Genomic DNA, 17954 nt, shown 5'->3' with positions numbered 1-17954 from the left:
TTATATGTGGATAGGCAAAATAATTCCAAAACTACATCGAAGTTTACAGAGAATATGGAGGTTCAGGAGGCCAGTGGTCTAAGAGTATATGTTTGAAAAAATGACCTTAGGACAGACCACAGTGTAGACAAAGCAAATTATATTCTCCGAATTTTGAACAGAGGGCCACTGCAAAAAAGAAAAATGTGCCATGCTGTATGCTGTTTTTTACAATGTGTCCTTATAGTGGACTGATGCCTAGGTTCCATCCTGATTGTGGCCACTGTCAGGCCCATAGCTCCTTAAGGTACCGTCACACTAAACGATATCGCTAGCGATCCGTGACGTTGCAGCATCCTGGCTAGCGATATCGTTCAGTTTGACACACAGCAGCGATCAGAATCCTGCTGTGATGTCGTTGGTCGCTGCAGAAAGTCCAGCACTTTATTTCGTCGCTGGACTTTCTGCTGACATCGCTGAATCGGCGTGTGTGACGCCGATTCAGCGATGTCTTCACTGGTAACCAGGGTAAACATCGGGTTACTAAGCGCAGGGCCACGCTTAGTAACCCGATGTTTACCCTGGTTACCAGCGTAAAAGTAAAAAAAAAACAAACACTACATACTTACCTTCCGCTGTCTGTCCCTCGGCGCTCTGCTTCTCTGCCCTGTGTAAGCACAGCGGCCGGAAAGCAGAGCGGTGACCTCACAGAATCATATGTAAAATATGATGTGTGACCAACGGACAGAATATTCTGTCACTTGCTGTAGACTGAAATTTTGCTCAATTTTGATCTTGGTATTCACACTGTGCTCGCTGTGTTTGTGTACTAAAAGCACCAGGAATACACCCGATACATACAACAAACATTTCCATAGGGTCATATTTACCTGACGGAGGCAAAATAGTGTCTATGTGCACACCTTGCGGATTCTCTTTTTGAGGTGCAGAAACGCTGCAGATCCGCAATTGATTTACAGTACAATGTAAATCAATGAGAAAAAAAAAATGCTGTGCACACTTTGCGGAAAATCCGCTGTGGAAACGCTGCGGTTTAAAAGAAGTAGCATGTCACTTCTTTTTGTGAATCTGCAGCGTTTTTGTACCCATTCCATTATAGAAAACCGCAGGGGTAAAAAACACAGCAAATCCGCAAGAAAACCGCAGCAAAAACGCACAAAAAACGCTGCGGAACCGCACAAAAAAACGCGACAAATCCGCAGGTGCATTTTCTGCCAGGAGAGGCAGAATCCGCACCAGAAATTCCTAAGCCTAATCCGCAACGTGTGCACATAGCCGTAGACATCATAATGTAGATCTCTGCACTACTCCACCTCCTCACAAATGCCTCTGACATATAATGTAGTGGGACTAGAGCCCCCTACTGGTTGTAAACTTTTTTGTAATTTGGTTAATTAACTTACTTTATTTTAATTTATTTTTGTCTTTAATACTTTATCAAGTTACCAAGCTAAATCATCTGGGAATTTATATATTAAGTTGACCACAATTGACTTTTTCAATGATAACCTAACATAGGCCAAGGTTGCTGAATTGACACATGTGGCTTGTTACACCAGCCACGTTTAATCGTAGAGTAAGGCTGCCGTCACACTAGCAGTATTTGGTCAGTATGTTTTGCGGCCCGTGCTGCTGTTAAAAACAGACATGTCATCGTATTTTGAGCACAGAAACTCGGTCCGTGGAAGCCCACTGACATGTGCACAGACCCATTCATTTAAATGGCACTGCATATGTAGGTGTCTCCGGTACGTATGAAAACTGTCACCATACGTACCGGACACACTGACATGTGAAGGAGGCCTAATGGAGTACAATGGCTGTGTCGCATGATACCATAGTGACTTGGCGGTTTGTCTTGACTTAGCAAGATGGATTTGAGTTGATTTTTCAGAGTGGATGACAAATTCAAGAAGCAGGGGTAGAGGGAGAAGTGGCAGGTAAGTTGGGAAGTAAGCTAATTACCCTGGTAAGATGTATTACAATTTTTTACATTCACCTGTATGTATTATTCATTTACACAAATGTTGTTGAAAATACAATTACATTTTTAACACTATATGAATCAACTTGTTTTGCACTACGTATTATGGATTTAGAGCTGACCTCTTCAATTTTTCTTTTGGGTTTTGTATATCTCTAGTACTACTTTGTATCTCCTTCTCCAGCAGTCAGTGCTCCTTTAGGGTGGCACTGCTGGCAAAGCGGTTCCTTACTTCCATATCCATAGCAGTCTGGTCCTACACATTGACAACAACCATTGTGAAACCAACGGTATCTGGAGGATCCAGTAAATTCACAGGTTTCATGACAACGTCTCATAGACATGCAGGATTTAAAGTACATTACAGTGCAGACACTGGATATATTCACTGAAGATGGAGCAGGTACAGCTGAATGGAAAAAGAAAGAAACAACTTAGTCCGTTATGTTCTGTACATGTTACACATATAAATTGGGGCATAGTATGAGTGATGATAATATGGATACTTGATTTCACTCTTGCCATTATGAGTCAGTATCAATATGTTCAAAATGAAAGATTTGATACACATGCAGCAATAGGAATAATATAATATTTGATATTTTACACTGAATCATTTCTGATCTTTGATGTACCGGTAACCCAACTGGGTAAAACGTGACACTATAATTACCAGAACTGCATAGCATGGTGATAGATCCACCTTGACCAAAATCATATTTTCAATAAAAAAAATAATGGAAAATACCTATCACAATTTCTTTAACAAACCTTTTATTTTCTCAGCACAAGTGTGATAACTTTGCAGGAATCAGGGCCTGGCTGCATGATTGCAGCCAGTTACATTTTTATGTTTCGAAGAACATGTACTTTAACGTCTTCATGACATGGCGATTTTACTTTTTTGTTTTTTCCTCCCCTTCTTCCAAGAGCAATAACTTTTTTTTTTTAATTTTTCTTTTAATATAGCCGAATGAGGGCTTGTTTTTTTACAGGACCAGTTGTACTTTTTAATAACATCATTCATTTTACCAAATAGTGTACTGGAAAATGGGGAAACAAATCCAAGTGCATTGAAGTTGCAAAAAAAAGTGCAATTTCATAATGGTTTTTATTTTTACCATGTTCACTTTGTGGTAAAGCTGACCTAGCAATATGATTCACCTGCTCAGTACAAGTATGCAGATACCAAACATTTATTTATTTTTTTTATTTAAAGGGTGAAAAACTATTTGGAAATTTGTAATAAAAAAAAAATTGCTTTTGTCGCCATTTTCCGAGACTTGTAACGTTTTGATTTTTCGGGATTTGGGGCTACGTAATAGCTTATTTATTGTGTTCTGAGCTGACGTTTTTGCTTATACAATTTTGAGTTAGATACAATGTTTTTGGTCGCCTTTTATTGCATTTATTGAAATTTTGTAGCAACCAAAAGCCGTAATTTCGGTACACCATTTTGGAAGAAATTTGACATTTTTAATAGATCGGACATTTCTGAAAGCAACGATACCAAATATGTAAACAGGAACACATGGGCTACTTGCACAGTGAACAAGTCTGTATGATCATGTTCACACACCACCAAGAAACCTGAAGACACAAAAGAGAATAGTAAAACCAAAAACACTCAGTTTGAAAAAATGTTGCAGTAATCTGCAAGTGCTAGTAAAAGATGTAAAAAACAGGGTATTTGGTTGATACGTTTTTTGCAAAAAATGTATACTAAGCTGCTCTACCAATCTTCACGGTATACCCTTATCAGAGCAGTCCTAACTAATGTATGCAATCCCTATCTGATGTATTTAAAAACCTGATCATCTGTATATAACCTGTGTGAACAGGGTTCAGAGAGGAAAAATCCATGTGTGCATACAGGGTAGAACAGCTTTTGTGCAGATCGCCCAAGAGGAGTGGTGGAACTCCCCAGTCTTGTAGACACAAGAGAACAATTATGGAAACAGGAACACATGGGCTACTTGCACAGTGAACAAGTCTGTATGATCATGTTCACACACCACCAAGAAACCTGAAGACACAAAAGAGAATAGTAAAACCAAAAACACTCAGTTTGAAAAAATGTTGCAGTAATCTGCAAGTGCTAGTAAAAGATGTAAAAAACAGGGTATTTGGTTGATACGTTTTTTGCAAAAAATGTATACTAAGCTGCTCTACCAATCTTCACGGTATACCCTTATCAGAGCAGTCCTAACTAATGTATGCAATCCCTATCTGATGTATTTAAAAACCTGATCATCTGTATATAACCTGTGTGAACAGGGTTCAGAGAGGAAAAATCCATGTGTGCATACAGGGTAGAACAGCTTTTGTGTGTTCCTGTTTCCATAATTGTTCTCTTGTGTCTACAAGACTGGGGAGTTCCACCACTCCTCTTGGGCTATCTGCACAAAAGCTGTTCTACCCTGTATGCACACATGGATTTTTCCTCTCTGAACCCTGTTCACACAGGTTATATACAGATGATCAGGTTTTTAAATACATCAGATAGGGATTGCATACATTAGTTAGGACTGCTCTGATAAGGGTATACCGTGAAGATTGGTAGAGCAGCTTAGTATACATTTTTTGCAAAAAACGTATCAACCAAATACCCTGTTTTTTACATCTTTTACTAGCACTTGCAGATTACTGCAACATTTTTTCAAACTGAGTGTTTTTGGTTTTACTATTCTCTTTTGTGTCTTCAGGTTTCTTGGTGGTGTGTGAACATGATCATACAGACTTGTTCACTGTGCAAGTAGCCCATGTGTTCCTGTTTACATAATTGTTCTCTTGTGTCTACAAGACTGGGGAGTTCCACCACTCCTCTTGGGCTATCTGCACAAAAGCTGTTCTACCCTGTATGCACACATGGATTTTTCCTCTCTGAACCCTGTTCACACAGGTTATATACAGATGATCAGGTTTTTAAATACATCAGATAGGGATTGCATACATTAGTTAGGACTGCTCTGATAAGGGTATACCGTGAAGATTGGTAGAGCAGCTTAGTATACATTTTTTGCAAAAAACGTATCAACCAAATACCCTGTTTTTTACATCTTTTACTAGCACTTGCAGATTACTGCAACATTTTTTCAAACTGAGTGTTTTTGGTTTTACTATTCTCTTTTGTGTCTTCAGATACCAAATATGTGTATTTTTTTTGTTTTATGATTAATGGGGCAAAAGGGGGTGATTTGAACTTGTGGTTTTTTATTTTTTCATATTTATTTTTTTTTTCACTGTATTTAGTAGTCCCCTTAGGGGACTTGAAGCTGTGATCATCTGATTTTTTGTACTATATATAGCAGTGCACCAGGAATGCTAGGTATAGAGAAAATCACGATATCCTATGAGCGCTATCCATGGGCTGGTTTTCACAGGAGGATCACAATGGCAGGCACAAGGGTCATCAGCAGAAAAAATTGACCTGCCAGGAAAATGAAAACTAGCAGGAAAAGGCTAAGAGAGCTTGTCACTCACCAGTCCAGAAGTGGCCAGTTTTTAGTCTTTTGATCTCAAAGTATACTGTGGGGTTTTTTTGTTTGTTTTTAATCCTCTATATGTTTCCAGAGTTCTGGTCCTTTTTATTTAGTGCACATTTTTATGATCTTTAGCAAAGGGTCGGAGCTCACAGGGCCACAGGGTAATAATGCAGAGCAGCCAGAAGGCACGCCCCCCAGAGAATTCTATGGATCACTCCCACTAAGTAAAATCCAAAAGAATTAGCAGAAAATAAAAAGGCCCATATCTCTGGAACCCTATCATAAATTTAAAGGGAACCTGTCACCTGAATTTGGCGGGACCTGTGGTACTTCTTGTCTTGACTGTTTCTGACTTGGCTCATCTGACCACTCTTTCACCACTTGGTGGCACTTGTGCTGCTGCTCAGTGGTGTTACACTGTGTGTGCAACCTCTCTTCCCTCACCAGCATTCCCTTGTGGAGGTTGTGCTATACTGCTCTGCAGCAGCATTACATTATCACTGACCATACATGTAAAGGGGATTTTGCTTTTTTTTCTCTGCTGTTCTTTCTATGGATCCTCTCCATACCTTGGCAGATCAAATGGACAGTTTGACACAAATGATGCAGGATCTGTCTGTGGAACAGAGGACTTTGGCCATGTCTCATATCCATCTGCAAAGGGAACTTTCTGACGCAGTAAAATCTTTGCAGAATGTCTGTAAGCACTCCAACACTGTTGATGCCTCATTGCACCCTCCTGAACCTACAGTCAGACTCCCAGATACCTTCTCCGGGGAACAGGAGAGGGTCCCTGCATTCAAGGAGAGTTGCAAGTTATTGTTTTCTCTTAGACCCCGATCTTCTGGGGATGAGAGTTAGCGGGTGGGGATAATCATTTCCTTACTGCGGGAGGGACCTCAGTCATGGGCTTTCTCTTTACCTGCTTCTGCCTCTGAAGATGTGTCTGCTGACAGATTCTTTGAGGCCTTAGGACTTATTTTTGATGAGCCTGACCGGGTCAGAGTGGCAGAGGACACAATCACGAGTCTCTTTCTGGGGAAGCCCTCGGCTGAATGGTATTGCTCCGAGTTCCGTCGGTGGTCCACTGAGGTGTCCTGGGATAACTCTGCGCTGAGATGTTAGTTTAGGAGAGGACAGTCGGATCACCTGAATGATGCTCTGGCCCTCCATCCACCACCCAGCTCATTGGAGGAGGCTATGACTCATGCTATCCGTATGGATCGGAGTCTAAGGGAGAGAGGTGTTACACAGTGAGAGGTTCCGTTACTACCTGCTAATCCTGTTTTGCCACCGTCTGAACCCATGGAGGTTTGGGGCCACCAACCTCAGGGAGAAGGAGAGGAGAAGGCGACGTGAAGGAAAGCTGTGTTTTTACTGCAGAGATACCGGACATTGGAAGAAGGACTGTCCCTCCTGCCGATCAACCAATAAACGGCTGAGTCTGGGTGATTGTCGTGGAGGTCACCCAGACTCTCAGGTACCTTTTTCTTCATTTTCTAAAGTACTGTTGGAAGTGGAACTTAGTTGTGGGAGTTGCTGCACGCCCACTTCTGCTTTCGTGGACTGCGGGACTCTAACTTGGTGACCAAGTGTAAGTTAGGGACAGTTAGGCTGGAGACTCCTATTCATATTGTTGCCATTGACAAAACACCACTGGCTAAGAATGTCATCAAGTTTGTCTCAGAAGAGTTTCTCCTTTAAGTGGGTTTGTTGCAGCAGGATCGTATTTCAAGTTTTGTTCTGGTACAGATTGGGAAAATTGTGGTAACTTTCTGCGCTTCTGAATCACTAGAATTCCAGAATTATTAGTACATGTGGCTTTATTATTCTATGCATTTCAGAGTTCAAGACTCCATCAGGAAACACCACAGGAACAATGAAGATTCGGGAGGCGGGGGGCTAGGGTCATCCTCATTGCTCCCTTTTGGCCCAAGAGGCCATGGTTCTCATGGATGAGGATAATGCCCTTATTGGATTCCTGGATTTTCCCGGATACTCCGAGTCGCCTCAGGCAGGGCCCAGTGTCTCATCCTCAGAGGTCAGGTCTACATTTGACAGCCTAGATTTTGAGAGGGCACTATTAATACAAACAGGCTTCTCCCTGGTCTTATTCGCTACCCTGCTGCAGAGTAGGGAGCTGGTAAAGGCTAGAATATACGGCAAGACATGGGCTAAATTCTTAGCTTGTTCAGGTCAGTCTGTGGGGGGCAAAGTCTTAGGCCGATTTCACATTTGTGGTTGTGTCCGCAGCGTTTCTGACGCATACATCTGCATGCGTCTTGATTTCCTATCTTTAACATTGTAGACGCAGGTGCATGCGTTTGCATGCGTTCGCCAACGTTTGCTTACGCATGCGTCTGCATGCGCCCACTCTGTTTGTAATGACTCTATACAATATAGAAGTTTCACTTTTTGTATTGAAGAACTGCAATAAATTAACTTTTTCATGATATTCTAATTTTGTGAGAAGCACCTGTATGTCCCTTCATGTCATTAATCATCATGACATCCGGAATCTTGGACATCTGTATTACCTCCTGATGAACCGTGTTGATGGGGAAACATGCCGGGGTGCATCCGACTCATGCTAAGTTTACTCCTTATTATCTATCATTATGGTTTATTGTCTCTCTAGTCTAATATCTGGCCTGTATCAAGTATATGTGCCAAGCACACTGATGGGCCACGCTGTTGAATGTCAAAGGGGGTGCATGTAACCCATATTATGGTGTTGGCCTCTAATTATCACTATTAGTGTGACGTTTTAGATATTTGGCTCATATGCTAATTCTATGCCAGTCATGATTTGAGATGTTAATTGAGACTTTATCTTGTTACCAATATGATACCCCTGGGAAATTCTTAATTATGGTTTTTGGATTTAAGAAAAGACTCTCTTAATTTCTATTCTATATCATATTGTTTTCCAACTATATCTATAGGGCTGTAACAGGGAAGTGAAGGATAGTCCACGTTGAGTGGTGGCGCCAAAAAATCGTTCCTTAGGGTGCCTAACTCCACAGTCAGGTAGGGGCGATTGTAGGTCTACTGTAGGGTATCTATAGGCAAATTGTCAATTTTGGTCAGTTATTTGGGTATCTAACCCTAGTTTTTTCACTGGGTAGGTGTTTTTTAATATATTATTAAAAAGTGTTTTTAAGGGGAATATATGTTCACACAACCCTTTATGTAGGAATACTCTGCAGCGCACAGATTTAAGAGCTTTGTTATAGGTTTACCCAGGGTTTTAGAACATTTACTGTGGTTTAATGATTAGATCTCAAGCAGTCAGCACAATAAGCATAGGGTTTTTTCTATTATTATCTTGTAGCACTTTTATTGTAACGAGCAGTCTCTTGATACTATGAAAAACCCATTTGGAAATATTGGCACTGGTTACTGAGCAGAATTTCTTGGCAAGTGTGATTAGAGGAAAGTGCAATATTGGCAGTCAATGATTTCTAATTGCATTTTAATGGCCTGTGTCACATTAATAAAAATATCTACACACATGGTCAAAATTGTTGGTACGCCTCGTTTAATGACAGAAAAACCCACAATGGTCACAGAAATAACTTGAATGTCTCACTTTCATTTGTTCATTTTCATAGACTTTTTTATTTATTATTACTTTTGTCAGATTCAAGTTATTTCTGTGACCATTGTGGGTTTTTATGTCATTAAACGAGGGGTACCAACAATTTTGACCACGTGTGTAACAATACCAGTCCTGATCTAATTTTACATGTATGAAGAGGTGCACTGATTTCCCTATTACCCTGAAACCCTCCAAGAAGAAGTTACACAGCTATGGAAGTTGTCCAGGACTTTGATATTGATAGCCTACTTTTAGGATATGTTAAATAGGCGGGAGTTTGACCCTCTCCACAATGCTCTAATACATTCATCTGTAAAGGCTTGCTCCCACTTGTGATTAAATCGGACAAATGCAATCCAATTAAAAATCAGATTGCATTCCTACCAATATTAATCTATTATTGTGTGTTCATCTGCAATTTTTTTCTTTTCCAGATCGGATCATAATTGAACTGAAAAAAAAAAAACATTTGCAGCATGATGCGATTGTATGTGAAAATTGGATTACATTCACCAATGGAATTAATGGGTGCGAGGAGAGAAAAAAAAAAAAAAAAAATTATTATATATATATATATATATATATATATATATATATATATATATATATATATATATATACACAGTACAGACCAAAAGTTTGGACACACTTTCTCATTTAAAGATTTTTCTGTATTTTCATGACTATGAAAATTGTACATTCACACTGAAGGCATCAAAACTATGAATTAACACATGTGGAATTATATACCATATATACTCGAGTATAAGCCAAGATTTTCAGCCCACTTTTTTGGGCTGAAAGTCGCACTCTCGGCTTATACTCGAGTCATACCCAGGGATCGGCAGGGGAGGGGGAGCGGGGGCTGTCTAGTAATACTCACCTGCTTCTGGCGCGGTCCCTGCAGATCCCTGCTTCCCTGATCCCTGCAGCTTCTTCCTGTACTGAGCGGTCACATGGTACCGCTCATAACAGGAATGAATATGCGGCTCCACCTCCGAGAGGGGCGGAGCCGCATATTCATTACTGTAATGAGCGGTAACTGTGACCGCTCAGTACAGTAAGAAGCTGCAGCGCCGGGGAAGCAGGGACTGCACAGCGCAAGGAGCAGGTGAGTATAACGGGGAGGGGAGCGCAGCGCTGCGGGATATTAACCTGCTCCTCGCTTTGGGCGCCGCTCCGTTTTCAGCGTCTTCTGCAGTGACGCTCAGGTCAGAGGGCGCGGTGACGTGGTTAGTGCGTGCCCTCTGCCTGAACGTCAGTGCAGAAGACGCTGAAGATGGAGCGGCGCCGGAACGAAGTCAGGTGAATATTGAAAGTGCCGGGGGCCTGAGCAACGGATAGGTGAGTATGATTTTTTTTTTAATCGCAGCAACAGCAAATGGGGCAAGTGTCTGTATGGAACATCTTATGGGGCCATAACGTTTGTGCAGCACTATATGGGGCAAGTGTCTGTATGGGGCCATAATCAACGTTTGTGCAGCACTATATGGGGAAAGTGTATGGAGCATCTTATGGGCCATAATTAATGTTTGTGCAGCATTACGGTATATGGGGCAAGTGTCTGTATGGAGCATCTTATGGGGCCATAATCAAGGTTTGTGCAGCACTATATGGGGCAAATATCTTTATGGAGCATCTTATCGGGCCATAATCAACATTTGTGCAGCATTATATTGGGCAAATGTGTCTATGGAGCATCTTATGGGGCCATCATAAACTTTATGGAGCATTATATGGGGCTCCCGATTCAATATGGATATTCAAAAACACTTAACCTACTGATGTCTCAATTTTACTTTTATTGGTATCTATTTTTACTTATGACATTTACCGGTAGCTGCTGCATTTCCCACCATAGGCTTATACTCGAGTCATTAAGTTTTCCCAGTTTTTTGTGGCAAAATTAGGGGAGTCGGCTTATACTCGGGTCAGCTTATACTCGAGTATATACAGTACTTAGCAAAAAAGTGTGAAACAACTGAAAATATGTCTTATATTCTAGGTTCTTCAAAGTAGCCACCTTTTGCTTTGATGACTGCTTTGCACACTCTTGGCATTCTCTTGATGAGCTTCAAGAGGTAGTCACCGGGAATGGTCTTCCAACAATCTTGAAGGAGTTCCCAGAGATGCTTAGCACTTGCTGGCCCTTTTGCCTTCACTCTGTGGTCCAGCTCACCCCAAACCATCTCGATTGGGTTCAGGTCTGGTGACTCTTTAGGCCAGATCATCTGGCGTAACACCCCATCACTCTCCTTCTTGGTCAAATAGCCCTTACACAGCCTGGAGGCGTGTTTGAGGTCATTGTCCTGTTGAAAAATAAATGATGGTCCAACTAAACGCAAATCGGATGGAATAGCATGCCGCTGCAAGATGCTGTGGTAGCCATGCTGGTTCAGTAAGCCTTCAATTTTGAATAAATCCCCAACAGTGTCACCAGCAAAGCACCCCCACACCATCACACCTCCTCCTCCATGCTTCACGGTTGCAACCAGGCATGTAGAGCCAATCCGTTCACCTTTTCTGCGTCGCACAAAGACACGGTGGTTGGAACCAAAGATCTCAAATTTGGACTCATCAGACCAAAGCACAGATTTCCACTGGTCTAATGTCCATTCCTTGCGTTATTTAGCCCAAACAAGTCTCTTCTGCTTGTTGCCTGACCTTAGCAGTGGTTTCCTAGCAGCTATTTTACCATGAAGGACTGCTGCACAAAGTCTCCTCTTAACAGTTGTTGTAGAGATGTGTCTGCTGCTAGAACTCTGTGTGGCATTGACCTGGTCTCTAATCTGAGCTGCTGTTAACCTGCGATTTCTGAGGCTGATGACTCGGATAAACTTATCCTCAGAAGAGGCGACTCTTGGTCTCCCTTTCCTGCGGCAGTCCTCATGTGAGCCAGTTTCGTTGTAGCACTTGATTGTTTTTGCCACTGCACTTGGGGACACTTTCAAAGTTTGCCCAATTTTTCGGACTGACTGACCTTCATTTCTTAACCCCTTCAAGACCCAGCCTATTTTGACCTTAAAGACCTTGCCGTTTTTTGCAATTCTGACCAGTGTCCCTTTATGAGGTAATAACTCAGGAACGCTTCAACGGATCCTAGCGGTTCTGAGATTGTTTTTTCGTGACATATTGGGCTTCATGTTAGTGGTAAATTTAGGTCAATAAATTCTGCATTTATTTGTGATAAACACGGAAATTTGGCGAAAATTTTGAAAATTTCGCAATTTTCACATTTTGAATTTTTATTCTGTTAAACCAGAGAGATATGTGACACAAAATAGTTAATAAATAACATTTCCCACATGTTTACTTTACATCAGCACAATTTTGGAAACAAAATTTTTTTTTGTTAGGAAGTTATAAGGGTTAAAATTCGACCAGCGATTTGTCATTTTTACAACGAAATTTACAAAACCATTTTTTTTAGGGACCACCTCACATTTGAAGTCAGTTTGAGGGGTCTATATGGCTGAAAATACCCAAAAGTGACACCATTCTAAAAACTGCACCCCTCAAGGTACTCAAAACCACATTCAAGAAGTTTATTAACCCTTCAGGTGCTTCACAGCAGCAGAAGCAACATGGAAGGAAAAAATGAACATTTAACTTTTTAGTCACAAAAATTATCTTTTAGCAACAATTTTTTTATTTTCCCAATGGTAAAAGGAGAAACTGAACCACGAAAGTTGTTGTCCAATTTGTCCTGAGTACGCTGATACCTCATATGTGGGGGTAAACCACTGTTTTGGCGCACGGCAGGGCTTGGAAGGGAAGGAGCGCCATTTGACTTTTTGAATCAAAAATTGGCTCCACTCTTTAGCGGACACCATGTCACGTTTGGAGAGCCCCCGTGTGCCTAAAAATTGGAGCTCCCCCACAAGTGACCCCATTTTGGAAACTAGACGCCCCAAGGAACTTATCTAGATGCATAGTGAGCACTTTGAACCCCCAGGTGCTTCACAAATTGATCCGTAAAAATGAAAAAGTACTTTTTTTTCACAAAAAAATTCTTTTAGCCTCAATTTTTTCATTTTCACATGGGCAACAGGATAAAATGGATCCTAAAATGTGTTGGGCAATTTCTCCTGAGTACACCAATACCTCACATGTGGAGGTAAACCACTGTTTGGGCACATGGTAAGGCTCGGAAGGGAAGGAGCGCCATTTGACTTTTTGAATGAAAAATTATTTCCATCGTTAGCGGACACCATGTCGCGTTTGGATAGCTCCTGTGTGCCTAAACATTGGCGCTCCCCCACAAGTGACCCCATTTTGGAAACTAGACCCCCCAAGGAACTAATTTAGATGCCTAGTGAGCACTTTAAACCCTCAGGTGCTTCACAAATTGATCTGTAAAAATGAAAAAGTACTTTTTTTTCACAAAAAAATTCTTTTCGCCTCAATTTTTTCATTTTCACATGGGCAGTAGGATAAAATGGATCATAAAATTTGTTGGGCAATTTCTCCCGAGTACGCCGATACCTCATATGTGGGGGTAAACCACTGTTTGGGCACTCGGCAGGGCTCGGAAGAGAAGGCGCGCCATTTGACTTTTTGAATGGAAAATTAGCTCCAATTGTTAGCGGACACCATGTCGCGTTTGGAGAGCCCCTGTGTGCCTAAACATTGGAGCTCCCGCACAAGTGACCCCATTTTGGAAACTAGACCCCCCAAGGAACTTATCTAGATGCATATTGAGCACTTTAAACCCCCAGGTGCTTCACAGAAGTTTATAACGCAGAGCCATGAAAATAAAAAATAATTTTTCTTTCCTCAAAAATGATTTTTTAGCCTGGAATTTCCTATTTTGCCAAGGATAATAGGAGAAATTGGACCCCAAATATTGTTGTCCAGTTTGTCCTGAGTACGCTGATACCCCATATGTGGGGGTAAACCACTGTTTGGGCGCACGGCAGGGCTCGGAAGGGATGGCACGCCATTTGGCTTTTTAAATGGAAAATTAGCTCCAATCATTAGCGGACACCATGTCACGTTTGGAGAGCCCCTGTGTGCCTAAACATTGGAGATCCCCCAGAAATGACACCATTTTAGAAACTAGACCCCCAAAGGAACTAATCTAGATGTGTGGTGAGGACTTTGAACCCCCAAGTGCTTCACAGAAGTTTATAACGCAGAGCCATGAAAAAAAAAAAAAAAATTATTTTCTCAAAAATGATCTTTTAGCCTGCAATTTTTTATTTTCCCAAGGGTAACAGGAGAAATTTGACCCCAAAAGTTGTTGTCCAGTTTCTCCTGAGTACGCTGATACCCCATATGTGGGGGTAAATCACTGTTTGGGCACATGCCGGGGCTCGGAAGTGAAGTAGTGACGTTTTGAAATGCAGACTTTGATGGAATGCTCTGTGGGCGTCACGTTGCGTTTGCAGAGCCCCTGATGTGGCTTAACAGTAGAAACCCCCCACAAGTGACCCCATTTTGGAAACTAGACCCCCAAAGGAACTTATCTAGATGTGTGGTGAGCACTTTGAACCCCCAAGTGCTTCATAGAAGTTTATAATGCAGAGCCGTGAAAATAATAAATACGTTTTCTTTCCTCAAAAATAATTATTTAGCCCAGAGTTTTTTATTTTTCCCAAGGGTAACAGGAGAAATTTGACCCCAATATTTGTTGTCCAGTTTCTCCTGAGTACGGTGATACCCCATATGTGGGGGTAAACTACTGTTTGGGCACATGCCGGGGCTTGGAATTGAAGTAGTGACGTTTTGAAATGCAGACTTTGATGGAATGCTCTGCGGGCGTCACGTTGCGTTTGCAGAGCCCCTGATGTGCCTAAACAGTAGAAACCCCCCACAAGTGACCCCATTTTGGAAACTAGACCCTGAAAGGAACTTATCTAGATGTGTGGTGAGCACTTTGAACCCCCAAGTGCTTCATAGAAGTTTATAATGCAGAGCCGTGAAAATAATAAATACGTTTTCTTTCCTCAAAAATAATTATTTAGCCCAGAATTTTTTATTTTCCCAAGGGTTACAGGAGAAATTGGACCCCAAAAGTTGTTGTCCAGTTTCTCCTGAGTACGCTGATACCCCATATGTGGGGGTAAACCACTGTTTGGGCACACGTCGGGGCTCAGAAGGGAAGTAGTGACTTTTGAAATGCAGACTTTGATGGAATGGTCTGCGGGTGTCACGTTGCGTTTGCAGAGCCCCTGGTGTGCCTAAACAGTAGAAACCCCCCACAAGTGACCCCATTTTAGAAACTAGACCCCCCAAGGAACTTATCTAGATATGTGGTGAGCACTTTGAACCCCCAAGTGCTTCACAGACGTTTACAACACAGATCCGTGAAAATAAAAAATCATTTTTCTTTCCTCAAAAATTATGTTTTAGCAAGCATTTTTTTAGATTCACAAGGGTAACAGGAGAAATTGGACCCCAGTAATTGTTGCGCAGTTTGTCCTGAGTATGCTGGTACCCCATATGTGGGGGTAAACCACTGTTTGGGCACACGTCAGGGCTCGGAAGTGAGGGAGCACCATTTGACTTTTTGAATACGAGATTGGCTGGAATCAATGGTGGCGCCATGTTGCGTTTGGAGACCCCTGATGTGCCTAAACAGTGGTAACCCCTCAATTCTAACTCCAACACTAACCCCAACACACCCCTAACCCTAATCCCAACTGTAGCCATAATCCTAATCACAACCCTAACCCCAACACACCCCTAACCACAACACTAATTCCAACCCTAACCCTAAGGCTATGTGCCCACGTTGCGGATTCGTGTGAGATATTTCCGCACCATTTTTGAAAAATCTGCGGGTAAAAGGCACTGTGTTTTACCTGCGGATTTTCCGCGGATTTCCAGTGTTTTTTGTGCGGATTTCACCTGCGGATTCCTATTGAGGAACAGGTGTAAAACGCTGCGGAATCCGCACAAAGAATTCACATGCTGCGGAAAATACAACGCAGCGTTCCCGCGCGGTATTTTCCGCATCACGGGCACAGCGGATTTGGTTTTTCATATGTTTACATGGTACTGTAAACCTGATGGAACACTGCTGCGAATCCGCAGCCAAATCCGCACCGTGTGCACATAGCCTAATTCTAAAGGTATGTGCACACGCTGCGGAAAACGCTGCGGATCCGCAGCAGTTTCCCATGAGTGTACAGTTCAATGTAAACCTATGGGAAACAAAAATCGCTGTACACATGCTGCGGAAAAACTGCACGGAAACGCAGCGGTTTACATTCCGCAGCATGTCACTTCTTTGTGCGGATTCCGCAGCGGTTTTACAACTGCTCCAATAGAAAATCGCAATTGTAAAACCGCAGTGAAATGCGCAGAAAAAAACGCGGTAAATCCGCCATAAATCCGCAGCGGTTTAGCACTGCGGATTTATCAAATCCGCAGCGGAAAAATCCGCAGAGGACCAGAATACGTGTGCACATTCCTAACCCTAACCCTACCCCTAACCCTACCCCTAACCCTAGCCCTAACCCTAACCCTACCCCTAACCCTACCCCTACCCCTAACCCTACCCCTACCCCTAACCCTAACCCTACCCCTAACCCTACCCCTAACCCTAACCCTACCCCTAACCCTAACCCTATTCTAACATTAGTGGAAAAAAAAAAATTTCTTTATTTTTTTATTGTCCTTACCTATGGGGGTGACAAAGGGGGGGGGTCATTTATTATTTTTTTTATTTTGATCACTGAGATAGATTATATCTCAGTGATCAAAATGCACTTTGGAACGAATCTGCCGGCCGGCAGATTCGGCGGGCGCACTGCACATGCGCCCGCCATTTTGGAAGATGGCGGCGCCCGGGAGAAGACGGACGGGACCACGGCTGGATCGGTAAGTATGATAGGGTGGGGGGGGACCACGGGGGGGGGGATCGGAGCACGGGGGGGGGAATCGGAGCGCGGGAGGGGTGGAACGGAGCGCGGGGGGCGTGGAACGGAGCACGGGGGGGCTGGAATGGAGCACGGGGGGGTGGAACGGAGCACGGGGGGGGTGGATCGGAGTGCAGGGGGGGTGATTGGAGCACGGGGGGGTGATTGGAGCACGGGGGGAGCGGACACGAGCACGGGGGGGAGCGGAGCACAGGGCGGAGGGGAGCCGGAGCAGTGTACCGGCCAGATCGGGGGGGTGGGGGGGCGATCGGAGGGGTGGGGTGGGGGCACACTAGTATTTCCAGCCATGGCCGATGATATTTCAGCATCGGCCATGGCTGGATTGTAATATTTCACCCGTTATAATGGGTGAAATATTACAAATCGCTCTGATTGGCAGTTTCACTTTCAACAGCCAATCAGAGCGATCGTAGCCACGAGGGGGTGAAGCCACCCCCCCTGGGCTAAACTACCACTCCCCCTGTCCCTGCAGATCGGGTGAAATGGGAGTTAACCCTTTCACCCGATCTGCAGGGACGCGATCTTTCCATGACGCCGCATAGGCGTCATGGGTCGGATTGGCACCGACTTTCATGACGCCTACGTGGCGTCAAAGGTCGGGAAGGGGTTAAAGTAATGATGGCCACTCATTTTTCTTTACTTAGAACTTGTATTATGGCAAGAAAAAAAATCAGCTAACAGTCTATTCAGTAGGACTATCAGCTGTGTATCCACCAGACTTTTGCACAACTGATGGTCCCAACCCCATTTATAAGGCAAGAAATCCCACTTATTAAACCTGACAGGGCACACCATTCCCGGTGACTACCTCTTGAAGCTCATCAAGAGAATACCAAGAGTGTGCAAAGCAGTCATCAAAGCAAAAGGTGGCTACTTTGAAGAACCTAGAATATAAGACATAATTTCAGTTGTTTCACACTTTTTTGTTAAGTATATAATTCCACATGTGTTAATTCATAGTTTTGATGCCTTCAGTGTGAATGTACAATTTTCATAGT

The 17954-nt window shown here is 42.8% G+C and overlaps 1 protein-coding gene across 1 annotated transcript in view; it reads right to left on the bottom strand.

Annotated features, from left to right (window-relative positions):
* Positions 1-559: 559 nt before the first annotated feature.
* Positions 560-17954, bottom strand: part of LOC138673659 (twisted gastrulation protein homolog 1-A-like) — a 34035-nt gene continuing 16640 nt past the window's right edge. Inside the window, exon 5 of the mRNA XM_069761815.1 lies at positions 560-2393. Within this exon, the coding sequence (XP_069617916.1) occupies positions 2146-2393 (248 nt within the window). The 3' untranslated portion in view covers positions 560-2145. The remainder of the gene's footprint in view (positions 2394-17954) is intronic.

The sequence above is a fragment of the Ranitomeya imitator genome, chromosome 1, assembly GCF_032444005.1.
Source record: "Ranitomeya imitator isolate aRanImi1 chromosome 1, aRanImi1.pri, whole genome shotgun sequence".
Taxonomy (NCBI): Eukaryota; Metazoa; Chordata; class Amphibia; order Anura; family Dendrobatidae; genus Ranitomeya; species Ranitomeya imitator.
This window is presented reverse-complemented; position numbering and strand designations above follow the sequence as displayed.